This window comes from Heterocephalus glaber, unplaced genomic scaffold (assembly GCF_053883595.1).
Source record: "Heterocephalus glaber isolate CG9 unplaced genomic scaffold, H.glaber_assembly_v1.0 deba00001537, whole genome shotgun sequence".
NCBI lineage: Eukaryota > Metazoa > Chordata > Mammalia > Rodentia > Bathyergidae > Heterocephalus > Heterocephalus glaber.
Window position 1 is genome coordinate 5,479,716 of NW_028258332.1, and position 11,657 is coordinate 5,491,372.

General features: G+C 45.9%; 1 protein-coding gene across 5 annotated transcripts; it reads right to left on the reverse strand.

The window, feature by feature from the left end:
* Positions 1-2,402: 2,402 nt before the first annotated feature.
* On the reverse strand, positions 2,403-11,620 carry Fastkd3 (FAST kinase domains 3). Of its 5 annotated transcripts, none has more exons than XM_004845170.4 (7): positions 11,532-11,620; positions 9,263-10,789; positions 8,550-8,635; positions 6,052-6,226; positions 4,845-4,914; positions 4,416-4,530; positions 2,403-2,751 (listed from the first exon to the last, which is right to left on the reverse strand). In XM_004845170.4, the coding sequence occupies exons 2-7, from the start codon at positions 10,698-10,700 to the stop codon at positions 2,653-2,655; spliced, it is 1,983 nt and encodes a 660-aa protein (XP_004845227.1). In that variant the 5' UTR covers positions 10,701-10,789; positions 11,532-11,620; the 3' UTR covers positions 2,403-2,652. The 5 variants fall into 5 exon arrangements, 4 of the variants coding, with proteins under 4 accessions (XP_004845227.1, XP_021114261.1, XP_087045317.1 ...); XM_087189191.1 differs by having other exon boundaries at positions 2,657-3,169; XR_015442180.1 differs by lacking the exon at positions 2,403-2,751 and adding an exon at positions 2,990-3,169 and having other exon boundaries at positions 4,845-5,017.
* Between the last annotated feature and the right edge of the window lie 37 nt (positions 11,621-11,657).

Sequence of the window (11,657 nt, forward strand, 5' to 3'; positions counted from 1 at the left end):
CGTCCACCGCGACCGTGTTTAGGGTGGACTTCCACACCGCGACTGAGTGGACACAGGGGCGGGAGGAGAGGGAGGCCGGCTGGGGTGGGAAGCTCGCTCACAGGAGCCCGAGGTGGCCCGGACGGGGGTCTGGCAGCGAGTGTGAGGCGACTCCCCACAGGACCCAGAGCAGATCTTGGGCTCGGTCAGCACCACTTGCTAAGTGGTCTAACCTCCGTGAAAACCTGTGAACCGCAGTTAACTAGATGTTGAGAGGTGAGAGTCCTTTCCGGGAGCCTGGAGCCGTCTGAATCCGTGGCACCTCTCCTGTGCACTCTCCATTTGCTTCTGTGTCTCCCTCCCTTTCCACAGCCAAGGCATAATGTCACAGCGGTCTTAGAGCTCATCTAGTCTCCTCTTCCTAAAGACAGACCAAAGCTAAAGAGGTCTGCAGCATGACGGGGTGGGGATTCGCCACCAATATTAGCTAAGGGGTTCCGCACTCGCTCTGTTCGAGGCACCTAGGTATTCTCTACACATACTAACTATACACTCATTTCAACTGCGTCCTTGCCTCCTCCCCTCAAAAGCTGTATGTGTCATGAGGCGTGGTGGCGCACGCCTGTAATCCCAGCATTCCAGAGGCTGAGGCAGGAGGGTCACTGGGAGTTCCAGGCTAGCCTGGGCTACACAGTGAGTTCAAGACCAGCGTGAACTACACAGCGAGACCCTGTCGCAAAAAGCAAAACAAAACGTGTGTGTATGTGAACTTCTTTGGGGACTGGGGTTTTGCAGACGTAAGCAAGTGAAGGTGAGTTCATGAGGGTGACCTTAATCCAGCATGGCCGGCACCCTCGTAAGAGGAAAACGTGCACACGGCCACAGCGGAGAGGGGCACGTGGGGACAGACACCTGGACGCCTAGGGCCAGGGAGGAAGCAGGGACGGGGACACGAAGGGGGCAGGTTAGCCACACCAAGGCAAAATAAGGCAGCCGGGGCCACGGGAAGCTGGGAGAAGCAGGAAAGGGGCCCCTGGGGCCTTCTGGGAGCAAGGCCCTGGCCACACCCTGTGCCTTGTAGCTTCCAGGGACGAGAGAATCACATCTGTTGATGTGAGCCACCCACTTTGTGCTACTCTGTCACACACACCTAGGAGACCAAGACACAACCCCGCTGCCAGGTGGTTCTCCCTCAGGAAGCCGAAGGCCAAGCCGCAGCATCAGGTGGCAAAGCTGGGATGAACTGAGACACCAATTCCTGAACCTGGACTCTCGGCGACCACGGACTGTGCTGCTGCTCCTCAGCACAACTCCAATGGTGTGCTCATCACTACTGAGTGACACCTGGAAGGACACGCAGCTTCTGGGAGCTGCTCGGCGCTCCAGGATGGGGACAGCACCGGACCGGGACTAGGAAGAGCACACAGGCACGATGCCCAGGCGCTCAGTGCAGGCTCCGTGGAGTGCGCGTACCACAAACGGCAGCCTGTCCTTGTCCAAAGCCCTGGCACAAGGCGGTGGCAGAACCCGGGCCCTGGCTCCAAAGTTCTTTCCAAACCACACCTCAGCCTCTCCTGCCTGAAACACTACCCCGAGCCAAAGGACAGTGCAGCACCAAGAGTGAACCGAGTTTGTAGCCAACAGCTCTGCCCAGGATCAGCAGGCTGCACTGGTCCAAGCTTCTCCTCGACCCTCCGTCATTTAATCCAGCCGTGACCTTGAAGTGGCAGAGCTCAGCTGAGTTCACCCCCAGTCAGGGTCCACTGGCTCAGCGAAACTCTCCCCTCTGAATGAACCCTGTGTTCTCTGCAGCACAGCTGTGCCTCATTCCCCAGTCCCGCCTGCTTGGTGCTTGTTATCAGCAGGTGTCCCAAGGCTGCCCGGCTTCCCCTTCCCACACTGGCAATGAGTAATCACTGGACGTCCTGGGAGCCCTGTGTCTTTGCTGCCCAGAGAGGCTTAGATCAGCCCAGGACTCAGTTTCCCTCAAGTCGTTCTGAGTGTTTTCTGTTTCCCTTTCCTATCTCGAGGACCTCGTCCTGGCTCACAGGAGGCCAGGGCCACTGCAGGGTTCTCTGGCAACTCCCCTTTCCCTACACAGTTAATTCACTCCGATCTCACCTCAGAAGACTTGCTCTGCTAATGCTGTCCCCCAAACCCAACCTAAATTAATCTGCTTTCATTTTTTTATACTTAAAAAATGATAAAGTTCCAATACTAATAGCTTACTAAGTGTTATTTATGGATGGTTCTGTAATTATGTTGATATCAAAAATACCAGTCTGTTTCTTATTTCTGCTTCTTACATCACTTGTGACAAAATATAAAAATAAGTGCAATAAAATTCCTTCTCTGAAACGAAGGTCTCTAAAGAGTGTATTTTCTCTTAGCAGAAAGCTATTACAAATAAAAGACTCAAAAGGAACATTTATTCACTGTTTATTATACTTGATCAATTCTTTCTGTGTAAAAATGTCTATGACATTAGCATTAATTTTACATTTACTACAAATAAGTATATACACAATATAAGGAAAACCACAGACTCTTTTTGGATCACCAGGCCATAGACAAAATTCTGCAACATGACCGATTCAAAAGTCATTTTCCTTTCATAAACTGTCCCGAGACCACAAGTTCTTTCACTATCGTGTCCCAAAGCCAGTATCCTTGTCACCAATGAACAGAAGGGTTCTGGGGAAAGAGTTTTCCCTGCAAGTATTCCACCAACTCAAGCCTGGATTTGAGCATCTCCATCTCGTGATAGGGGACCTGTGGAGGGAGACAGGGGTCACAGTGTGCGGCCCACTTCCCGCACCGCCCGCTCGGCCAGAGTTAAGGTGGCAGGTAAAGGTCCTGCCTGGCTCTGTCACCTGGGTCTCCGTGCCGGGCGGTGCTGGCAGGGAGGAATGCGCTGCACAAACAGGGATGGACGCCCACGGAGAAGAGCCACCACCCTCCTCCTCAAGGAGCCCACACCCCAGGGGCCACGTGGAAACACGGAAATGCAAGAAGCAAGCAGCAGGGGGACAGACTGGTGTTGAGACGAGGGAGACCCCACTGGGCAGAACTGGACACTTGGGGAGCCCGGCCGCAGAGGCGCAGGACAGTGGCCAGGGAGGGCAGCAGGCCGCGTGTCTGGCTCCTGGATGCTGAGAGGTAGACACGTTCTCACTTTATGCTGTAAGCGCTAGAGAAATAATGAAGGTTCCTTAGCAAAGGCTGGCATGATGAGTTTTAGGAAGATGATAAACTGCAAGATGGAGTGGAAGAAAGCTAGCAGCTGGGAAAGCAGGGAGCAGAGCGGTATAAATGGATGGGAGGGCCGGGACAACTGCCCACAGTCACTGTAACCATTATGAACTGCAAACATGGGCTGATAAGAATAAAAACTCAAAGAAATCAATCAACAGCTAGAGAATTGGGAGCCCGCTCATTGACATTTACCATGGACCCGCCCCTGACTTTCTTCCATCCTTCACAGTGGAAACAGAAACAAGGTCTTAATATTAATGCGAGTCCTGGTCTTCATGTCCATTTTTATTCATTAAATCAGAGAAAAATTAAAATAAAATAGTCCAACAATTAATTAATTTTAAAAGCAGAGTTACGTGTAGCTTATAACAGTGGTGGTGAACCTATGTCATACATGTTTAAGACAAAAGATGCTAAGAGTTGATTTTTTCTAGACTAACACCCCAGTATTCAGGTTTAATTGTAGTGCGGGCACTCTGCGATAAATAAGTGGGTTTTGGGTTGCAGTTTGGCACTCGGTCTTTACCAGGTTTGACATCTCTGCCTTATAGGAATGTAGGTGTGCTCTACTGCCCTGCATTTGAAAAACCAAAGCTTTGAAAAGTCTGTATTTCAAAATTTAAGTCAAGAAGTCTAAGACCAGCCAATAAAGTCATACCATGAGATTTAAACAGGATCTAAGATTCTTGTTCCATTAGGCTGTCCACTGTTAAAACAGACACTAGCCCTGAAAAATCCTGGAGCAGATATGTTAGTTGGGCCATGAAAAATAACTGTAACCTTGCTTCAACTACAATCTTAAGCAACAGTTGGGCCATTTCTTATAAAGGTATGTAATAAAAAAGAGAGAACTTCAGCTCAGCCACTCAGAGGCATCCCACAAATTTATAATTACATAACTAGGGACTTTGGAAAACAACAGGTCAAATTGGGAAGCTATATACCTACAGCCAATCAACTATTTTCTTTGCTTCATTGTGTCTGTTCTTAAAAGACTTCCTTTCATGTTCCCCTGGTAGAGTGCCAAGTCCCTTCTAGTTTGGCATTGCCCAATTCATGAAGAAAGATTTGCTCAAATAAAAACCATTTTAAAATTTTATCATGACTCAGCAGAATTAATAGTACCTGTAAAATGCAAAGTTGAAGTAAGAATTGTTTTTGGGAAAAAAGTGACACCATACCTGAACAACTTGATAACCAAGTAATCTTAGGTGTCTTTGTTTAATAGCTTCTTTTCCTAGTAAGTGACTGCTATTGGAGCAAAACCTTTTTGGACCATCAATGCACAGTGCTATCCTGAGAAATCAAAATGGAGAAAGAAAACTAATTTGTAGAACAATTCAAAATATTTATATACTGTCACTGCTAGAATTTATGTGGGATTTGGTTAGTCTTAAGTGCCAATATTGTTTTAAAATAAATCATGAATAATCTGTTGAAAAACCATTCAACTTTTATTAATGTTTGTACAACATTACAAGGACTTGCAAAAATGATATGCTGAAATGCATTTTAATCTCCAAAATCATGTCTATTTTTTCACCTTACTAAGAAAAATGTTTCTTAACTCTGACAAGTCTTCTAACAGTACAAACCACAATTTTCTTTACCTTTTATTGACATCTTCATTAGCTGTAAATGGTAAGACAAATCCTTCTTCATCTAATTTAATTTCAACATCTGGTGAGAGAGGAAAGGAAAAATTCTTCCTGTGACACCTCACAGACACCCTTCCCATGTTCCTCTGTAGTCTCTTCCAAATTGCATTTACCAGCAGGTGAAGCTGCAAATGACCACAACCAGACGCTGGTGAGAACTGTAACTTAACTGATTTGATGATCAACCAAGTCAGCCTTACAGTAAGAAGGCTCAGCACCACCAAAGCAAACAGTGGCTCCTCAAATGACCTGTGGCCGCTGCTTTCTTTCTCCTCTTGTGCCAGTGGAGGAGATCTTTCAATTTAGAGCAAAGCCAACCTTCAGGTTAAGCACAGACAGCTGTGTAACTCGAATCCTGCAACTGGCTTGAAGTGGCCTAGGTGGGGCAGAGCATCCTGAACTTGACCGTGTGGTTCAAGCACGACCAGCCAGCCTCCTTCCCTCCCTCTCTCCCTCCCTCCCTCCCTCCCTCGCGTCCGGTCCACCGTGTTCTTTTCTGAAGAGTCCAGTGAAGAAGACAAGCAGTGAGACGGGATCACGGGAAGCCTAGGGGCCACTGTCCTTTATGAGATGATTCTTCTTTAACTCATCAATTTGAAAGGACTCAAGGGCCAGAAAGGCAGGGTCTGGTAAGCATCTGCAATCCTGAAATGTGTGTAACAGCCAAGTCCTACCTGGTTGCCACGAGCCACACGGATGTGGCTCCTCACTTAAAATACGGCTAAGTGTGACTGAAGAAACGGATTTTGAATTTTAACTTTAAAGCCACTCTATCAAGGCTAGAGCGTTTGGACAGCACAGGCATGGATTACAACAGCAGCTAACATTTACTGGGCATTTACTATTTGCCTGGTATTAATAATTTAATCCTCAATCTTTGAGATCTCCGTTCTTCTTTCTCTCATCTTACAGATGAGGAGAGAAGCAGGAAAAGGTTAAAATGCTGTGCCTAGGACAGCTTCTCCTGTGTGGCTAATACGTGAGAGTCAAACCCAGTCCGAACTCCCCAGCCCCACTGTAACCACTGCTCGGCTGCCTCTGAGGAAGGGGCAATTCCAGTCTACGTTTCTGGGGACCTTCAGTGGCTACCAAACCCCCCATGACTCCAAGAGGACAAGGTGCTTCTGTTCAAAACCACCTGACTCCTGCTACTACTTACCTATGGTGTAACAGTACGGTGTTAACACTTTGGAAGCAAAATACATTCTTCCTCCTAGAAGGTCAATCAGGGCCATGACCACATATTTATAGAGTGCAAAATCCACTGGGGTCTCCAGGGAACAGTATGGAGTGAGAAATGATTTCACTCGATATTTAGCCAAAAGTTTTGGACCCTAAAAAATCATACATGCAAATATGAGAAAACAATAAAATATAAAACCAGACAGTAAACTGAAAGATAACCATGCATAAAAGGTTGGTATAAAATTACTTTATAGGCACATTTTTCCAGGGGCTAGGGCGATAGCTTTCTCAATATGACAATGCAAATATTCTTGTTATATTTCAAGATCTTTTAAACATGTTTGAAAAGAAGTGACTGGTCGCCATAACGGAAGGGAAAAGGAAGGAGAGCAGAAAGAAAAGAGAGAAAGAGGCAGGAAGAGAGAGTGAGGGAGATGTGGAGGGGGTGGAGAAGAAGCACAGTAAGCATGCTCCGAGTTTAAAGACATCTCTGGAACTCTTAGAATTGCTTCAAGAGCCTTAAGTACACGAAGCTAAAGCTTTAACAGTGCAAAGTATGATAAAAGTGACATTCAACTTTGTAAGGGAGGTTAGTGATCTAATAAACGGTGCTGGCAAACGTGTTATCCATGTGGAAAAGAATCGAGTTCAACTTCTATCATTCATCACTGACTGCAATAAACCTCAGGTGGTATTAGGTGGTGACCACAGTTAACAACAGTGCACTGTATTCCTAAAAATCTGTATGAGAGGTTTTAATTGTACTCACCACAGAAACAAGTATGGGAGACAATGCATATATGCTCATTACACTGTGTGTATGTTCATATGCTGTGGAATGGCTAAGTATATTTATTTCAGAACAACATCAACAGGCTACATAATTTTTACTATCAACTAAAATACATAAATAATAAAATAAAATACATAAATAAGAATTTAAAATTCCAGGAATTAAAAATTTAAGTAAAATAAGAAAAATATTTCAAAGTATTTAGTAAAAGGTTTGTACTGATTTAGTAGTGGTGAAATATTTGTGCGATAGAAAATCCAAGTCACAAAAGACAAATCTGACTAAAGAAAACTCAAAAACTTTTGTACGTCATAAACAAAAGTTTAAAAAAAATAAATAAAAAATTACAGACCAGGCCAAAATGTATGCAACATACATAAAAGTTAACATCTGTTTTATAATGTGTCCTTACAAAAAGACAAATAATCCCATGAGTTAAATGTAAAAAGACAATTGATGGAAAATGTATAAGGCCAGTGAGCATTTGAAAATAAGCTCAACTTCAAATCGCAATCTAAATGTGTGACATGCTACAGCCCTTCCCACTGAGTGGATGAGGGACTAACACTGCTGCAGAAGCGGGGAAGACCGGGTCACCTTCACTCATTGCTGCAGAAATAACACCTACAACGGCCAGCGGGGAATCTGTCAGCATCTATCCAAAACGAAGCCAGCAATCCCACTTTAAGGAATCTAGTTTACAGATTTAAGAAACAAAAGGCTCCAGGATGGTAAGATATGCAAGGATGTTTACTTACTACAGCACTGTTGACAGGGACAAAAGTTGGAAGGAACCGAAAGTACTTTATAACAGTGGAATGGCAGAATAAATATCATGGATGGTTATGCCTCTCTTGAGAGAGGAAATTTGATCTGTACGCATGGGACTCCCGGAATGCTCATGATATACTGAGTAGAAAAACAAACTACTTTGTTTGGTCAGTCCCATCCCATTAAAAGTGAAAAACTGGACAATATTTGTATGTATGTTCATATATCTATCTGCCCATAGGAACTGCTCCTGCCATTGCTCAGGGCTGGAAGGAGGTAAGCACATTAGTGCTGGCTTAGCTATTTTAAAGAAACTAATGTCTTCCCATTCTTACACCTTTCTCCAAAAATCAGATACTCTCAACTCTGCTTAGAGCATGGAGGGTTGGGCAGGTACGGCAAACCCTGTGGAGGCCATTTCTGATCCTACCGAGGGAAGGTGGAAGGTCATTACAGTGCTACATGGGAAGAGCAGATTCCCCTGAACCAAACCCTACCAGATGACAGTGAAATTCCTGGCTCAGCTTAAAAATGTACTCAGAAATAATTGAGGATCTGTTCCGTTCACAGGTTTATACTGTGATAACAACAGCTAGGGTAAGTACCAAGCCCCGTGAAAGCCAAGAGAACCCAGGTGTCCTGCTGTAACTCACAGGCCTGTGGCACTTGAAACCTAAGGGTCCTATGCAGTAGAAGTTGGACCTTTTGGGAAAAGATCACAGAAATGAGGCCAATTTATCAGAGAACAGGCTTTGTGGTGGTAACTAACTTCAAATAAACACACGCCCCACTTACTAAGGAGAGTACTGAGATAGACCAAACATGAAGGAAACTAACAACTTCCGAGAGGACAGAAGCAAAGTGGCTCCATAGGGAAACGAAGCCAGGCTGCATCGTCATGCTTTTACCTTATAGAAAGGGCACTCTAGCACAGAGGTGAGGAAAAGCTGGGTCAGCTGTGCCAGACTCAATCTGTCCAAGTATGACTCTTCACCTACAATAAGAAGCTGCGTGTCATTCAGTTTTAAGTGTGGAATATTTAAGGAGAGAAGAAACGCCGTGAATGTACATCAATTTACTCACTCCAGAAGGAATTTCAAAATGACACCGGGAAGTGAGCTTGTTAGAATTAATCACGCCCTCTTCTTGTAAACAGTGAAACTTTCAAGAACTCACAGCTCCTAGCCAGCGAATAATGAAAAGTGCCACGTTTGCAGAATTACTGGAAATATTAACTATGGAGAGCCAGAAATGTGACAGCCTGTGTGGGCCGAATAAAGATAAACAATATCATCTTTTGTAAAGAGGTTACAGTGCTCACTCATCAAAGGTGACAGTGGCTCTTGCCATCGACACCCCACATCCCACAGGAATGCTGTGGGTCCCAGATGGCAGCAGTCAGTTTATCTGACACTGCTTTCCTCCCACTGTACACGATTCTAGCATTTTTTAGCTCTGTTTATGCCAGCATCTGTAACTTCAGGTCTCTCCTTCATATTATTATGGAAGAAAAGACAAAGGCAGAGCATTTGCTCAAGGTAAAAGATACCTATGTGAGCTGAAAACACCAGAAGTTACAATGTTAACTTTGCCCAAATGTCAGAAATAATAGCCAACTTACCTTGCAGCTGCTGAAGAAAAAAAGGGCTGAATATTTTTGGCATAAAGTTGACTGGATGGTACTCAATAAGGGAACAGGCATGGAGAACTCGCAGGAGCGTTTTGGGTGGAAAATGATTGAAACCAGTGAACAGCACATTTTCTAGCTTCCTAAAGAAGGCAGGGGCGTTTGGTGGCAAATAATTGAGCTTGCCAAATGGTTCAATTAATTCAGAAATCTGACTAGGTGAAAATTTTTCTGACTGGCAGACAAAAGTTTCTGCCACTGCATTCAGAATGCGTTTTGAAAGAATCAGTTTTCCACTGCAGTACTCTGTGACTTTACTGATAACTTCAGGATCCAGGGTGAGACAGTGTGAAGCTACACGCCGCTCTAGGGCTTTTGTAAAAAACCTGTCACGGACTCCAAAATATATGAAAGCCTCCAAGACTTTCCTGAGCTCTTCATTGGTGAAATGAGGAATGTGCCTCACGACATATTTACCCAATTTTATAATCAGAGGATGGGCCTGAGTTTGATCAAGAACCACGAGGGCAGCCAACATCTGGCTAATTGACTTAGGACTCAGGTAGGAAACGACTGAAAGAGAGAAGTTGTTTACCACGTTCAAAAAAGTTTGGTGTTGGTCCACTTTTTCAGAACAGGTCTGCAGTATTCTGTAAATGGCCACAATATCCTCTGGGGTAAGTGTTTCCAGTTTTTTACCTTGCAGTTGGTGTATAATCAGTTCTAGTGTCGCACAGCCTGGACCTTGCAGCCTAATCAGAGTCTCCCCAAGAATGCAGAGATCAGAGGCTTCCAGGACACCGGCTTGGAGACGATTCTGGCATTCAGCCACCAGGTTCAGTACCAGGCTACTTTGAGGATCCACATGCAACAGAATGAGAGCTTGTAAAGCAGTCACCAAACCAGTGCTGGACAGGCGCAAGGGCTGCTGTTCCAACCGAAAGCACAAAGCTTGAAAGACACTATCCTCCTGTATTTCCTTTGGCAGTCTTTGATCATCATCTCCTTTTCCCACCTCACAAATGCGCTGTAAAGCTCCCGCGGCCCAAGTCTCGGGCAGAGTTTCCAGTGTGCTTACGAAACTTAACACTTCTTCCCACGAGGTGAGGCTGTCCAGCCTCTTGTAAAATACCTGCTCGCCTTCCATTCGAAGGCTCTGGTCAAGCCCGTCCCAGTCGTGTGCTTGAGAGAACCTTTGCTCACCAAGTGGGGCATGGTCGGTTCCATTTTCTGCATGGAACTTTTTCCCACAGGCAGGATGGATCAGCACCCTGACAGGCTTAGGCTGCACTGAACAGAACCAAGGATGCTGATGCCCCTTAACGACCTTGTTCATGCGATTTACAGGGCGACTTTTCAGAGCAACCAGAGCTCCACATACCCGAAAATCAGGCAGGTGACAAAAGTTCCTCCGCAAGGTGACTAATGCCATGCTATCTGATTCTGAACTCTTCCTGATGCGTGAGAGAAAAAAAAGTCAGATACACTGAGAACATGACTAAAACTCCAATACTGATGAACCTAAGGACAAAGGCATAAAAATAGTAATGAATAACTATTTCCCACTAAAACAGAAATAACTGAAAAACAAGATTTTTTGTGTGTTCTCAAGTGTAGAAAAGCCCCCCGCAATAACAATAATCCCCATCCCTTGCTAGGTACTGTTTCAAGTGCCTTCTGTGTACTAAGCTACACAAATGAAGTATTTTCATTATTTTACAGCTGAGAAAGAGGTTAAACCACCGGGCAGTGACTTTGGCTCTGCGCAGCTGTGAGAAAGAGCAGGGATTTCAACTCACAGGCTCTGGCTCTTAACTGAGTTTCTCGTGTGTTAGTTTGGCCAAAGGAACTGCTTTGGATTGAAAGGAAGTCTCTAGGGGAAAAAAGAAATGGAGAGAGAGGGCAAAATTCGGACGGGTCGGGGCAAGGCACAGTACCCGCGCCCAAAAAGCCCCCGGAAGGCGGTTTCCCGTCCAGGTCAAATGCGGTAAAGACTGAGAAGGAACGAGACAGGGAAAAGCACTAGGATAGAAGTAAAGCGAGGAAGGTCAGTGAGAAACAACGGCAGGCCCCAGGCTGAACGTCCACAGGGGATCGGGACACGAGGGTGCAGCACCCGGGATCCGGAGCCGCGTCCTCCGAGAAAGGAACGGGCCCGGGGCCCCGGCGCCGCTCGAGAGGGGCTGCGTGGATCAACACTGCAGTCTCAAAGCCTGCAGGCCGGGAACCGTCAGCCGCACGGAAAGCCCTCGAAGACACTTACCCCGCCGCGCCGGACCCGCGCTCAGACGCTCAGACTGCACCCGGGACCCGCCAAGCCTCGCGAGCCACCGTACGCGGGCGGGGACCGAGCATGCGCGGGGGCCGGAGACGCCTATGCACCGTCCCA

Coding starts and splice junctions, on each gene's coding strand:
- Fastkd3 (XM_087189191.1), bottom strand. CDS start 10,700: ATGGCATTAGTCACCTTGCGGAGGAACTTTTGTCACCTGCCTGATTTT. Junction 6,227..8,549: donor TAGAGTGCCCTTTCTATAAG/GTAAAAGCATGA, acceptor ATGATTTTTTAG/GGTCCAAAACTTTTGGCTAA. Junction 4,915..6,051: donor ACCGTACTGTTACACCATAG/GTAAGTAGTAGC, acceptor CTCTCTCACCAG/ATGTTGAAATTAAATTAGAT.